Genomic DNA, 15,155 nt, shown 5'->3' with positions numbered 1-15,155 from the left:
CCAATTAGTATGATTTGACTTGCATGTGAGTATATAATTATTGTATTCCTAGGTAAATAGCATTAATATTCTTGATTGACTCAATTGCATAAATGCCTTTCAGTGTTATAGTGACTTCAGTGATACTTTTTTGATTAGGAAAATGGTCTGTGGCCCATCAGCCTGGAAGATTAGTATGATGTCATTAGTCCTGATGATTAGTATGGGTCCCTTTAGTTCTGATGATTTCATATGGGTCCCTTTTGTCCTGATGGTTAGTATGGATCCCTTTAATCCCGATGATTTCATATGGTCCCTTTAGTCCTGATGATTAGTATGGATCCCTTCAATCTGGATGATTTCATATGGGTCCCTTTAGGATGACAAGTATGGGGCCCTTCAGTCTGGATGATTAGTATTGGGCCATTCAGCTTGATGATTTGTATGGGGCCCTTCAATCTGGAAGATTAGTATGGGCCCTTTTTCTGGATATTTAGTATGGGGCCCTTCAGTCTGGATGTTTAGTATGGGGCCCTTTAGTCTGGATGTTTGTATGGGGCCCTTTAGTCTGGACATTTGTATGGGGCCCTTTAGTCTGGATGTTTGTATGGGGCCCTTCAGTCTGGATGTTTGTATGGGGCCCTTCAATCATGGACATTTAGTATGGGGCCCATTAGTCTTGATGTTTAGTATGGAGCCCTTCAGTCTGGATGTTTAGTATGTGGCCCGTTAGTCTGGATGTTTGTATGGGGCCCGTTAGTCTGGATGTTTGTATGGAGCCCGTTAGTCTGGATGTTTGTATGGGGCCCTTTTGTCTGGATGTTTGTATGGGGCCCTTCAGTCTTGATGTTTAGTATGGGGCCCTTCAGTCCGATGTTTAGTATGGGGCCCTTTAGTCTGGATGTTTGTATGGGGCCCGTTAGTCTGGATGTTTGTATGGGGCCCGTTAGTCTGGATGTTTGTATGGGGCCCGTTAGTCTGGATGTTTGTATGGGGACCTTCAGTCTGGATGTTTAGTATGGGGACCTTCAGTCTGGATGACTCATATGCAGTTGATCAGCTTGATGATTAGTATGGGCCATCTTGTTTTTTCTCTGTCAATGAATTCTGCCTTATATTGCCTCAGTTCTATAATATAATACTGTATTCAAAACCTGTACTGTAGGTCTTGCATTTGATTGATTAATGGAAGCATTTCAGAAAAAATGTTAATGCTGTTTTTTATGAAATGAAGTAGTTTAAGGTAATGCTGATTTATTTCTTTTTCATTTCAGTTTTCTAGTTATGAAACTGTTGCCATTGGATATGGTGGGAAGGGCGTTCGACTTGACCGTGAAAATGAGGATAAAATCAGAGAGATAATAGAAGATGCAGTCAAAGCCAACAGAAATGGAGACAGTATTCTAATAAATGCTTTGATTGGCAAGACCAACTTCCGAGAAGGCAGCATCTCTGTATAAACTATAATACACAGACAAAATGTAATTTTCTTATCAAATAGTGGTGAGGAACACAACATCTAACTCGTGCTTTTTTTCCTCACTTGAGATAACATTGCATGAAAGGAAGCCAAATTTTATCCAGAAATTTGTCAAAAATATGGTTGTAAGGTATACAGACACAAACTTGGGGCTATCCTTAAATTAATTCTTTGACTGACTGAAACACAACATTGCTCAGGTTGAGAAAAAATTTGAAAAATATTAGCCTGAAATCATGATTTCCTTTTAATTTAAATGCAATTAAAAATATTTTGGTGATGTTCCTTATATAATTCAGGTGAAAGAAAAGGAAATATTACTTGTACATCAAACTTTTCAACTTGTCATGGGTAGAGGTATACAAGGGGTATTTTTTCACGAAATTAGTATGAACAAATATTATGTAAAAACTATCACAGAGGCAACAGTTATTTGTCACCAGTTTATTGTCTTCCTCAAAGTCTAAGTGATTATCCTATTATAATTGCAGCTGTTTAGTTGGTAATGTAATAAAAATTTCCACCATCAAAATGTAACCATGTGATCACTTTGAACTGCATTAATTTTTTTATAAAATGTATGGAGAACTAAATTATTCCAACTTATGTAAATAGTCATGGGGAAAGATCCAGTGTGTAAACACTGAAAGAGAGGCAGATATAAAAAAAAGTTTAGGATCTTTTTATTCTTCTGAAAATTGAAACAATTGACTTTGAAAGAATCAAATAATAAATCATTGTAAATTTTTTTCTGCAGGAATCATTCTTTCTTTGACTGTAATTGCTATAAACCTGTACATAAATGCTGCATGTTTGCTAGGTCAATGTCTGTTGTGTTGTGGGTATTCTTTTGTATCCAAAATGGTAGAATTCTTGAAATTTTAGCTATAAATTTCTTACATGGAGACACGTGGCACATTGACCCATCAATATTTGACATCTGAAGTGGATGCTATTTCACAAGCCGAGTTATCAAGCATTTAGAATGAACCAGCTAAATTTTAGTCACTTGCAAGTTGAACACCTGTTTGACCACAAACTAAAATAATTTAAATCTCTCAAAGAGGAAGAATGACCAGAGGCCATGAATTAATTTTCTAGAAGAATACAATCCATCTCAGAGCTGGGAAACTAAAAATTAACAAAGAAAAACATTGGGTCGACAGTACTTTCATGGGAGCTTGTAAAAATGAAATTAAAACTGTTGGTAAATGGATATTGTATATGGGGGAGGAGGCCAAAGACTAACTTTTTAACACTTGGACCCCTAGTACCACAACGCGAGACCCTGACCATGATAGTTAGGATGTGGGGGGTGGGAGGTAAACCTTGCTCCCCCCCCCATCATAACTGTCAGGGTCAATGTCTTTGCATAACTCTTGGATCTCTATCACTATTGTCATTTATTGTTAGTTGTAATTTCATTTGAAAGGATCCCCTGTAGTTAGCCTAGCCTGTTAATGAACACAAAAATGGGTTTAAAGAAATAAAATTGGTCATTCATGAATATGGACAATAATAAATCAGACAAATCACATTGACCCCATCCATCAAAGCATAAAATCTTATCCTTTGCTTTGAATATTGAGATTCTGCTTAGAATACATGTGCCCATTTAGATAAAATATTAAGACCATGCTGTTGAATATTCAGAACCATTGATCAGCTACTATTGTCGGAACTACTTGCTTGATGTTGACAGTTATGATAACATTGATGGAAAATCCCATTCTATAAATAGCTATATACCAGAAGTGATCAACAATTATTCCTATGCTGAAGTAAGGCTAAACATGGGGAGATAATTGGTTATAATTATAGTGGGTGGGGTCCCTCATTTATCAGTTCAAAGAACTAAAGTATTAACGCTGAGAATTTTGACAAAACTAGGAATCTGGTACCTCATTGTGGCTTATATAATAAAAAAATGTGAAAATATGCAGAGATCATGTTTCTGAAATTTCAATGTGCAGTATTTTTGTAATTCTTTATAATAATTGTCCTCATTGTTTTTGTTTTCTTGATCCTTACTGATGATAGGTATAGTCATTTATATTTAATATCTTAAATGTCCACTGTTCATTTTATAACCTATTGCAAATTCCCATAATTTGTACATTAGAGAAATCTTCATTTTGTGATAATATTTGTACCTTATAGAGTTTTTCGTTTTGTGATGTCACTTGTGTATACATATCAGGGGCCAGTAATACCTCTGCCACTTTTGTAAGGATATACTTTTAAATGCAGTTATTTGTGAAAGCTGTAATAGAAATTAGTAATAACATTAATCTGGTGGTTTTCAGGTATGAAATAAGTTTAAACAGAAATCTGAATATTTGGCTTTTAATATTTCCCAAAATGTATTAAGTACTTATTTACTCACATATAGGTTGAGTCAAACTGCATACAACAAAGATCCTGATCTGCTGTAGCATAAAATGCATGCAGATGAGGGTCTGTGTTGTTTGATCTACTGATTACTCCTAACAAACTGCACAGCCCCAAATCTGCCAGCACATTATGCAACTGCACATCTGGGTCCGTGCATTTGGACTCGTAAGGGAGTATATACAGTAATCCTTCCCTATAACAAATCCCAGTTCCACACAAATTTATATGCTATAAAAAGATGTTTGTTTTAACAAAGTTTTCTACATGCACTAGGGTCCAAAAGGATTGTCATTATATCCACAAATTTTTAACTGGTTTTGTCAGGGCAACAGCAACACAAGTAGGTTATTTAGTGCACAGGCAATTGGAGTGCTTTGCCAACACACAAAAGAACACACAAAAGTAGCCAATAATTGAACTTGCACCATTTCAGTAGCAAGTACAGCATTTTAACAACTGAGCCACTGTGGTTCCAGCCTCTATTTTTGCCTCTAATATTGTGCAGGTGGGTACATCAGGCCTGTTCTACAGCCATGAGGTTGTAAATTAAGATGCACATAGAAATGCATATGGTATAAATTTTTTATATTTGAAATGTATAAACCACACCAGTAAAGAAACTAATGTGGTTCATACATTTTGAATACAAGGAGGTTGTACCCTATTTTTGTATTAAAAGTAGATGAAAACAGGCATTTACTTACATGACTCTGTACACAGCCATGAGCTCCTGCGCATACACATCCATGTTACATATATTATGTCAACTGAAATTGTTTACAGTAAATTATAATATCAGGGAAGGAAGGACACAATTATTTCATGTTTCATCTTCCCCATACGATTTTATATTTATTCCACAATTAAGTAATTTAATACTAAATGCATGAAGGAGAGTGATGTCATATTATTTTAAAGATAGTATGAATTAGAAACAATAATGCAGTCAGTACACACATTCTGTCCACATGTGTAAATTAACTGTTCGAGTAGTCCTGTTCCATTAGCATCAATACTACTGTAGCTCATCTTGACCCAAACCATATCTATATAAACTTACAAGTCAACCATTGTGTATATTGTTTGATAATAAATGCAGCTGCTGTAATGATGTTCTGTTAAAAAATGAAGCATTTTCAAATCAGTAACTTCATATTAGTGCCTTATTGCATCACTTTTGTCACACTTTTTGGTTTTCATTGAAGTTATAATGGTACATAGCTGGGTATATCTATCTCATACAGATAGGCATGTAAGTAACCATGAATTAATATAACTGATATGAAATAAATAGGTTCAATTGGTAAACATCTTTACCTTAAAGATGGAATTTTTAGCACATAGCAGAAGGAAGGTAACAAGATCTTGTATTGATACTCCTCCTGCACAGTTGCAGACCTGCCACCCTGACAAGTCCGTCTCGGTAAGTCAGTTGATTTTTTTCCCATAAATTTAACCAGTTTTCAGTAAGGTGTAACAATATATTATAAACTGCTATTGTAAAGCTGGAAAACATAATTAAAAGTTTGGTATTCGGAACATGCAGCAATGATAAACGTTAAAGTTTGTAAAGTACGCGTTGACTTTATTTACCACTAGTACAGTGCACATATTTTAGTTCCAAACTCTATGCAACTCAATCGCTTTGTTACTGTCTCTCAACTTGACATAATTCCCGGAAATTCTTTTTCCATTTCACATGATGATGGCAATCATATTTCCTGCCACGAGTCATACTTAAATTGGCATGCAATGTCCAATAAACATAACTGGGTCCCTTCCAGCTTTTATTCACAACAATTTGAATATTCCTTTTTATTTTTCCTATGTTGATTATTAACACTTTTCAAGAAGCTTATTTTCCCTTTTGTCTTAAACATGCATCGCTTGCTAAATGCCATATTTATAAAAAATTCTATGATCAAGTTTGATTTGCATTAACAAATAGGTTCAGTTTAAAGCATCTGATGTGTTGCTGTAAAGGTAGTCTGGTTCCCTGACCAGTTTCACTACTTCTAATATGAAACCCAGATCCAAATCAAACACAGATGAACAAATTTTCCAGATTTTTCGGCAATGACCATTTATCCATAGTTTTTGCCTTTTGCCACAAGTCTGTATTGTAAGGATAATTTTCGTAAGACTTGCAGCAAAATCGTAAGAGTTGGCAGGTCTGCAGATGGTGTGTGTGTATTATTTTTAACGTAGCTTTAAGAATTTGAGTCATGAATCACTATGATGTCGGCAGTGTGGCAGTTCATATTGATGTCTAGCACTGGGGCATCATGCTCTAGACATGTGGCATCATGTTCCACCCATTCACATTATCCCGACACCTGGCTGACACCCTACCACTATCCTCTTAATGCTGAGTGCGAAGCAAAGCAGCTACTAGTACCATTTTTAGAAGTCTTTGGTACGACTCGGTGGAGGTTCAGACCTGCAACCTCTCACATCCAAGGCTGATGCTCTAACCACTTAAGCCACTGGAGTGCATAGATGGTATGATTGGCACATTGTTTTCACCAAATACTTACAATATGCAAATGAAAATAGCACCAATTTGATGTCCAGTATGGCCAGTATATTGGTCATCAAGAAAATCTTGTTATGGATACTCCTTTGAAGGTATGGTTGTATCTACATAGGGTAGTCACTAAAACACTTATTACCATATGTAGTTAGTCCATTATTAATATGGCTGCCTTGTTATGGCTACCACACATGGTTTGACCTGGACTTTTCATTAAAATACTCTATATGTAGCAGGGCCTGAATGGAGAAAAAAAATGCTGCTGATCTGACCTCCAGTATGGTGACCATACTGTGTTCATCTTAAAATCTTGTCACTACTGCTGTTTAGAGAATGTTGACACTGAGGTGGAGTTTTCAGTTAAACACCTAGTTATAATGTATTGGTTCTGAATGAAAAAAGTTTAGAAACCCAACCAACTTGACTCTTCAGTACAGTCAAAGGTTACAGTTCTGTTTTGTTCTTTAGCAAGCTTCTGAACACAGTGGCTCACACATATACCATAAATGCCAACCATTACACTTTTGGCATAATCATTATGCTGTTTTTCAACAAATTACATTTTCCATGAGACTGCATATGGATTAAACGGTTTTGCTACATTAAAAGGTAAAATATAAATAAAATAATAAAAATTGTTTTTGTCATTTTATTATCATCTCTTTAATTCCACTCATAAATTTTAGAAAATTCTTAAAAAGGTGAATAGCTGCTTAATAACATAAGAGTACTTTCCTTATTTGCTATTTATAGCAACTATACATGACCCATTTCCAAGAAAACAGACAGGTTTTTTCAAAAGTGACCTTGCATAACAGATTCATTTTGTTGATAAGCTAGTTAGTTAGTGAACCAGTTTATATTTTTTAAGAAAATGGAGCCAGATGTAAAGTGAAATGCTTAATGGTTGAGTTGTGGATGTTATATGGTGGAAAATGTTAGAGCAGATGGGTCTTTTCAAACTTAAACATGTCAGATCAGAAAAAGTGACAAATTAACACCACTATACAAACTTTAAAAGAAGAATATGAGAATAATATAATACAGCACTCTGAGCACCTGACTATGATCATTGCAGAATTCCAGGTCATGATCATTCATTGAAGGTTAAACATGTGGGTTAGTTGAAGTGAATACTGAATAAAATGTTTTTATATATTTTGTGTTGCCCTTTGTGACAAGAATTTTGACCAGCTGCAGAACCAGGTTAGTCATAAAAAGATATCTGTTTCGTATGTGATGTAATTTTGGCATGTAATATATTTTTTTAATAGTATATTGATGTATAAATTTTATTTTTCTTAATTTTTGTCTGAATGATCACATTTTGAATAACTTACTGTGCAATAGCTGTTTATGTTGTAAATATATCAACTGTACAGGCAGGCTTCAAAGATAAATACTCAGCTATCATTCCCTTTGATACGAAGCATGTTTAACTTGTTAAAGGACAAAATATTCAGTCCTTTATGAATGCATGTAAAGTTATGAGGGTCTATTCACAGAATACAAAATAGGTGTTTATAGTGATGGCAAATCTGTTTTATTTGTCCCGTAAGTTGGAATGGCAGAAACAATCTTAATTCATTAGTCTGCTGCAAGTGTACAGTTGTTGAATGGTGCTTTTATACATGTCATTATGTTTTTTTAAAATTAGTGACATAGAATCACAACCTTTTAGCAGTCTATCCAGCAAAGTCTGTGATAGTCATTTCTTCGTTTAAATGCAAATTATCACAAACCTAGTTTCATGCAAAGATTATTTATTATGTGATCACAAACACTACTGCAAGAAGGAAGAGTGACTGCAATGTCTTGCTTTTCACGAGTATGGACTCGTAAAAATGGAACAGTACCTTCTGACTTGTCTGGTACATAGAAATAAAAATCACAACATAAAGTGAGAACATTATGTTTTCATGTCGATGCTAGCAGACAAGACTTAATTTATAAACATGTGATGACAGTTTCATATAATTAATCTGTTGAAGAACCTTAGTGGAAATGTTGATTTGGTTTGTTACCAAATTACATGTACCTTTATTGGAAATGTTGATTTGGTTTGTTACCAAATTACATGTACATTTATTGGAAATATTGATTTGGTTTGTTACCAAATTACATGTACCTTTATTAGAAATGTTGATTTGGTTTGTTACCCTTTATTTAGGCATTCTTTTGCAAAAACAAATATTCCATGTAAATTTACTAAAGTATCCTGCAAACTGTGAATTCCTATGTTATGAAACTTTAAGGCATGACTGATGTAACAACTGTGATGACTTTGTATTCCTATGTTATGAAACAGGAAGGTATGACTGATGTAACATCTGTGATGACTTTGTATTCCTATGTTATGAAACAGGAAGGTATGATTGATGTAACATCTGTGATGACTTTGTATTCCTATGTTATGAAACAGGAAGGTATGATTGATGTAACATCTATGATGACTTTGTATTCCTATGTTATGAAATAGGAAGGTATGATTGATGTAACATCTATGATGACTTTGTATTCCTCTGTTATGAAATAGGAAGGTATGTTTGATGTAACATATTAACTACTTGTGTTTCTATGTTCTACACCCATGAAAAATACAGATATTTCAGCTTTAAAGTTTGGTTGAAGAATTTTATTTCACTGTGCTGGTCATCTTATTGAAGGAAGTAAATGTTTTTACATTATTTAAACAAAAAACATAAAGATAATTACAATAGACACATAAACCTAATTAAGAACATAATTTAAACAATGGACCAAATGAGAGACTGGACAAAGAACATTTCTAGACAAGAAATACTGTCTATATCTTTCAACAATAGCTACAATATTTATAGGTTACTGCATTTGTATGGGAAAATATGAACGAGTTTTTTGGATGGAATACTGCACGACCTTGGGAGTGCAGTATATCCTTCCGACAAAATGAGTTCATATTTTCCCATACAAATGCAATAACCTTTTCATTATATACTCATTTTTTTTAATTCTACCCAAGGTTTAATTATATAAACAAAATACACTACAAGAAACAATGTAAATGAATGTATGCCGCATTCGAAACTAAATACACAAGTGCATATTCAGCATTACACAAATCAACATTATTACTGCGCACATAACTCTGCCCAGATAAATTTGAACTTAGTTGTGCACTCAACATAACTTTCAAAAGAAAATGGCGTGTCTAGTTAAAACTGAAATTTGGAGTCATATTGTGAATGAATGTGCACTGCAACAACTTTTCCATCTGATCTGCAATGAATAGATTTTGGTATTTTTCTCAATTCTAGGAAATTTCGTTATTATGGACTGGATTTGTATGTGACAATTCCACATGAAATACATGAGTAGGGAGAAGCGTGTTGACATCTGCAAATGCATTTCTATCACTGAATATTTGAAATCATAATGTGGGAAAAATATGAAGTCTTTCAATTGCAATTATCAAAAAGACGCTATGGAATTTAATGCTTATTTCATTTTGAGTGCAGTAAGGAGGACGCAATTGCACATATCATCAAAATTACAGCACAATTTCAAAATGTGTAATCCAGATTGAAAACCTATGACATGGCTCATGTAATTCGGATTTGCAGAATTAAGAAAATACATTTTGAAGAAATTCAGGATGTAAAACTAAGTATATTTTATTTTGCCATTCTTATCACCAGCTAAAGAAGAGAGTATCTGACCCGTCACTTGTATGTTATTTGTAAGGACCTTATCTTGTGTCTGTTATATACTGTAGCTAGCCTAAATCCGAAACATTGTATCAACGCGGAATGTGCCAAAGCAGCTGGTATGTGGCAGTCCACGAAACATCTGTTTTAGTTCATTCAGAAACAAATTTAAACAACCACAATGTAAAGAGCCTCTTACGCGAGTGTACATGATTTGTGTACAAGTCAAAAGTACTGGCGTCTGCATCCATTGTTTGTTTACAATAGAAAGTAGTTCATTTATGCACGTGAATGCCATATGTGTATTGTCGCGCAGATTCAATATTGGGTAATACTGCACGATTCTGACAATGTAAAGTTAATGGGGGAAAAAAAATGAGCATATAATAAATATATATATAAATGTTCATCTAATGCATGATTGTATGGAACATGTATTGCACATCATCAATTTGGTAAAACTACAACATAAAGCATTTACCATATCTGTCATCATTTAGTTTATGTATTTGTTAAAGCTGGTATGTCTCTTGTATGAGGTGTTTTCAACTTAGAACTGCACTGGACATATAAACTCCTCACCTTTTTCAGTATTTATAAATGATGAGGTGGGTTTTGGCTGGTTTGACATGTGCGTTGTTGTGGTGCAAACTCTACATAAAAGCTGAAAATTTGACAGCAGAGCAAATTGTATGCGATATTGATGTATTGGCCAAAAGTAGATGAATCTAATTTTCTGGAGTGGATCATTTTCGAATTTGTTTTTAAAAAGTATTCACCAGGATAACCAATTATGTAGCATTAACAATTGTATAGGCATGCTTTGAGCAGGTACGACTTTAAAACATCTGTCTTTCCATGTGTTCCTCAAATGTTTGCACAAAGCAAACCAAGTATAATCCCTTTTAGTGTGATATATATATAAGTTCATGTGGTGGACCAAATTAAAAACAACTAAAATTAATATTATTATTAGACAATGGCAACAAGTATGTAGGCTGGACTATGAAATATGTACAAGTACAAGCATATATATATGTTGACAGTATTAATATACAAGTCAATATATTAAATTTTAAAAATAAAATATTTAGGTACATATTATTCTGCTATAAATTGTTCATGTAAATGTTGTGTTTTAGGAACATGTCCTAAATATGGAGTATCCGTAAAGACATGTTTAAGTGGTGATTAACAAAATATACAACTAAATCACTCCAAGTCCATCCCATGCACCAAGTTCTCACTAAACAAAACTAAATATTCCTGTGTTCATTAAAAAATTATACATAGTAAATTTAATGAACAGTCTAAACAGTGACACAATTTTCAGGACACAACTGTAAGAAGCAGATGGAGTTATTTAAAAAAATGATAAAATTTTTTAAATTTGTATGGACAACTTTATACAATCCATCAATACACTGATACATATTCATGACACTGTTCAGGTACTGTATATGGATGCAAAGAAGTTGTTTATATCTCACCTTATCAACGATGATGTAGTTTACATAACAATGACATACATCAAATTGTTCAGTTACAAAAATATTTTGTTAAGTATAAGGTACGTATCTAAAGTGCATCCATGATGATACAAACATAAGAAATGGAATAAAGCATGGATATAGTACTGATTTCCTGCTGAATGAAAAAGCAAGAGTCACATGACTGGCACATTATATGCCTGCCCCTTGTTTAATATACTTCTATGTAGATAACTTTTATACAGAAACCATTTTTCTACTTTTCAGATTAGCAATAACCTTTCCTCATCTGATCCCAAAACTGAAAAGCTTTTTCACCACAAAGTTTGTACTAGGTCTGTGATGTAGAATTACTGTTGCTGTGTCGAAAACCTTTTTCTTCCTTTAAGTCACTGACTTTGACCTTTGACCTTTTGACCCCTAAATCAATAGCATTCTTCCTTATCCCAAGTGCAAGCTATTCACAAAGTTTTGTTATGGTATATTATGTGAAACAATGTTATTATGAAGAAACCATTTTGTGTGTTATTATTTCAGTCACTGACCTTGATCTTTGACCTTTTGATTCTGAACTCAATAGGGTTCTTCCTTACAGCAATAAAAGCAGTCTACAAACTATTGTCACCTGAGATGATGGGACCATTTTTTTTCTTACAGTAACCCTGAAGTCTATGGGATTTTTATTTACCCAAAGAGCAAGCTATCCACAAAGTCTGGTAACTGCAGACATTGAAGAGCTCCAGTTCTTGTGCAGAAACCATTTTACTTTTCCAGAGTGACCTTTGAGCCTGACATTAATAGAGTTCCATCTCAGCCAAAGTATGAAAGTATGAGCTATCCACATAGTCTGGCAACTGCTGATGATGGACAACTAAAGTTATTGTGCAAAAACCAAATTGGTAACTGACAGATTAATATATATATATATATATATATATATATATATATATATATATATATATACACATACATACATACATACATCCATACATACACAGACACTCATGAAGATTTGACTCCTATAAGAACACATATTATTTTCTCCCCATGACACAAGCCATTTTTAAACTTGTGTTCTGCGGATTAATAAAACTCTTACAAAATTACAGAGAACAGATACAATTCATGGAGAGAAAAAATAATACATTTGAAACAGTTGATCAATGAAGCAACAGAAAGTAGACCCCACTGATTTACAATGACCAACAGTGAGTGCAAAAGGTGGCTGGACGTTTTAGTTCAGCTGTAACTTACCACTGATTCAGTTAAATCATTCATGAATTTTCTTGATTTTAATTAAAAAAATTAACAAATATAACATCTTACCTATACAGGACAAAAAGCCTGGTATTCTGAGCAGTTGATTTTTCAGATTTTAAAATATAATATCTCGACAAATTTTCCACATTAAAAATCTAATATTAGTGTTTAACTCTCCCTTTCTTTTAGATAAAGTCTACAGCTGTTAAACCATATGTCACAATAATTAGAAATGTGTATATTTTGGCACTTTACAGAATAAACTATTCTAATTTTTGAGACTTCTTTTTTCATTCATCAAGCTCCTTAAGGTAACTTTCCACAAAATGAGTCAATCGATTGTCTTTGTTAGAACAGAATGCTCGAAAATCTGCTAACATGTTGTCCTGGAAAAATTCATCACCGGTATTTCCTGACCTCCACCGTTTTGACAACATAAAATTCCATGACCACAGAAAACCAATTTTTCCCCATTGCTCACGACTGTACTGGTGTATAATCTGACTAGACTGGCGAGCAATATAGTCCTTGCGGAGTTCTGAAGAGGATTTTTTAGTTAGACTGTTTGTAGTGTACTCCCTCTCACTGGCAGTAGGTGCATTGGGTATCTGACTGTCTTCAATCAAGACAAACATACCTCCTGAACAATGGACATATTGCTGCTGGTCCTCGTATTGTGTAAAGGAAGACTGAGATTTGTTTGGGATTCTCACACTCGTAGGAATAAAGCCAAACCTGTCAAGACAAATTGTGACAGTGAAAATTTAAGGCAGTGAGGACTGTTAACAACATATAACAGAGTTAATATTAAAAAATGATGACAAGTTTTTGTTCACAGATCTCTGGTTAAACATTAAAATATTTTAATTTTTGCGAACTTATATTTTTTCATTACTGAGAACAATCTATAAAATATTAAACTGAATTGGATGCTCTTCATTTTGTTTTCAATTTAGGCTCAGGAATATAGAAGAGAATAGGATATCATTGTTTGGATTTTAACGGCACTTTTAACATGCTCCTGGCTATGTCATGCCAAGGAAATGGGAGATTAGTGTCTTTCCTAATAGCACACAAAGGCAACATAAAATAATAACCCGCCACCACAGATTCTTAAAGTGATATTTAAAAGGAATATTTGAACATTCTTGACATTTTAATTGGCTAAAGATCATACCTTCACTTAACTTAAAATGGCGTTGGTTGCTAAGTAAAAAATGGTGTTGGTTGCTTAAGTAAACTTTACTGCTATATTACTTTGAATTATGATAATAACAATGCGAAGGAGGAATAGTGGAAGATCTATATTTTCCTTCCCACATCTGGATGCCAATAACCACATTTTCATGCAAGCATCATATAACAGTTCCACTATATTTAAATGTTAAGTGCATTTAGAAACCATATAAGTGGTTTTGGACTGCTGTGATAAACAATCACTATCTACAAGGTCAACTACATTGCCATATGTACATGCTTATAAGACAAGTCCAACTACAAACTGCATGATCCAGATCTGCCACACAAGTCTATGCAGTTTGTAAGGAGTAGTCAGAAGAAAACAAACAAAACAGACCCATATCTGGCGCCCAAGTATATGCAGTTTGTAAGGAGTATTCAGTAGAACAAACAACACAGACCCGGATCTGCCACCCAAGTCTATGCAGTTTGTAAGGAGTATTCAGTAGAACAAACAACACAGACCCAGATCTGCCACCAAAGTCTATGCAGTCTGTAAGGAGTAATCAGTAGAACAAACAACACAGACCCAGATCTGCCACCAAAGTCTATGCAGTCTGTAAGGAGTAATCAGTAGAACAAACAACACAGACCCAGATCTGCAACCCAAGTCTATGCAGTTTGTAAGGAGTAATCAGTAGAACAAACAACACAGACCCAGATCTGCCACCCAAGTCTATGCAGTTTGTAAGAAGTAATCAGTAGAACACAGACCCAGATCATTTTGCTACATCAGATCAGGATCTTTGTCGTTTGCAGTTTGATGACTTATAAATGAGTATGTACAGACCCCAAAAGCTACATGTTAGTAAGTGAAATTGTTTACTTCAGTTTGACACAAGTATTAAGGTCAAGTTAGTTCTCGGCAACAGAAAGCCTGTGTGGCCAATGGATAGCAGGTCAGCAATGAGTCAATAAAGTGTATCATGTTTGCAAGTGACAAATTCATGTGGAGATGTATATCAAATGACAATGTTTTTCTATTTAATAATGAAAGGGATAGATCTAAATACCAATATATGAAATAATAACATTGTAAATAAGAAAAAGGTAAGATAATTCAATCATTTATGTCCTAGCACTTGCCATTAAAC

General features: G+C 34.1%; 2 protein-coding genes across 4 annotated transcripts in view; one reads left to right on the top strand and one right to left on the bottom strand.

The window, feature by feature from the left end:
- LOC149785047 (2-hydroxyacyl-CoA lyase 2-like) overlaps positions 1-9,005 on the top strand; it is an 80,442-nt gene extending 71,437 nt beyond the window's left edge. The window contains exon 16 of the mRNA XM_089978768.1: positions 1,254-9,005. Within this exon, the coding sequence (XP_089834894.1) occupies positions 1,254-1,439 (186 nt within the window). The 3' untranslated portion in view covers positions 1,440-9,005. The remainder of the gene's footprint in view (positions 1-1,253) is intronic.
- LOC149785046 (GATOR complex protein Iml1-like) overlaps positions 9,000-15,155 on the bottom strand; it is a 219,312-nt gene continuing 213,156 nt past the window's right edge. For all 3 annotated transcript variants that reach the window (XM_089978764.1, XM_089978765.1, XM_089978767.1), the window contains one exon: positions 9,000-13,557. In XM_089978764.1, the coding sequence (XP_089834890.1) occupies positions 13,113-13,557 (445 nt within the window). In that variant the 3' untranslated portion in view covers positions 9,000-13,112. The remainder of the gene's footprint in view (positions 13,558-15,155) is intronic.

Source organism: Sinohyriopsis cumingii, chromosome 13 (assembly GCF_028554795.1).
Source record: "Sinohyriopsis cumingii isolate HCF-2022 chromosome 13, ASM2855479v2, whole genome shotgun sequence".
In the NCBI taxonomy this organism is placed as follows: Eukaryota; Metazoa; Mollusca; class Bivalvia; order Unionida; family Unionidae; genus Sinohyriopsis; species Sinohyriopsis cumingii.
Note: the sequence above shows the minus strand (reverse complement) of the source record. Positions and strands in the feature narration are given on the sequence as shown.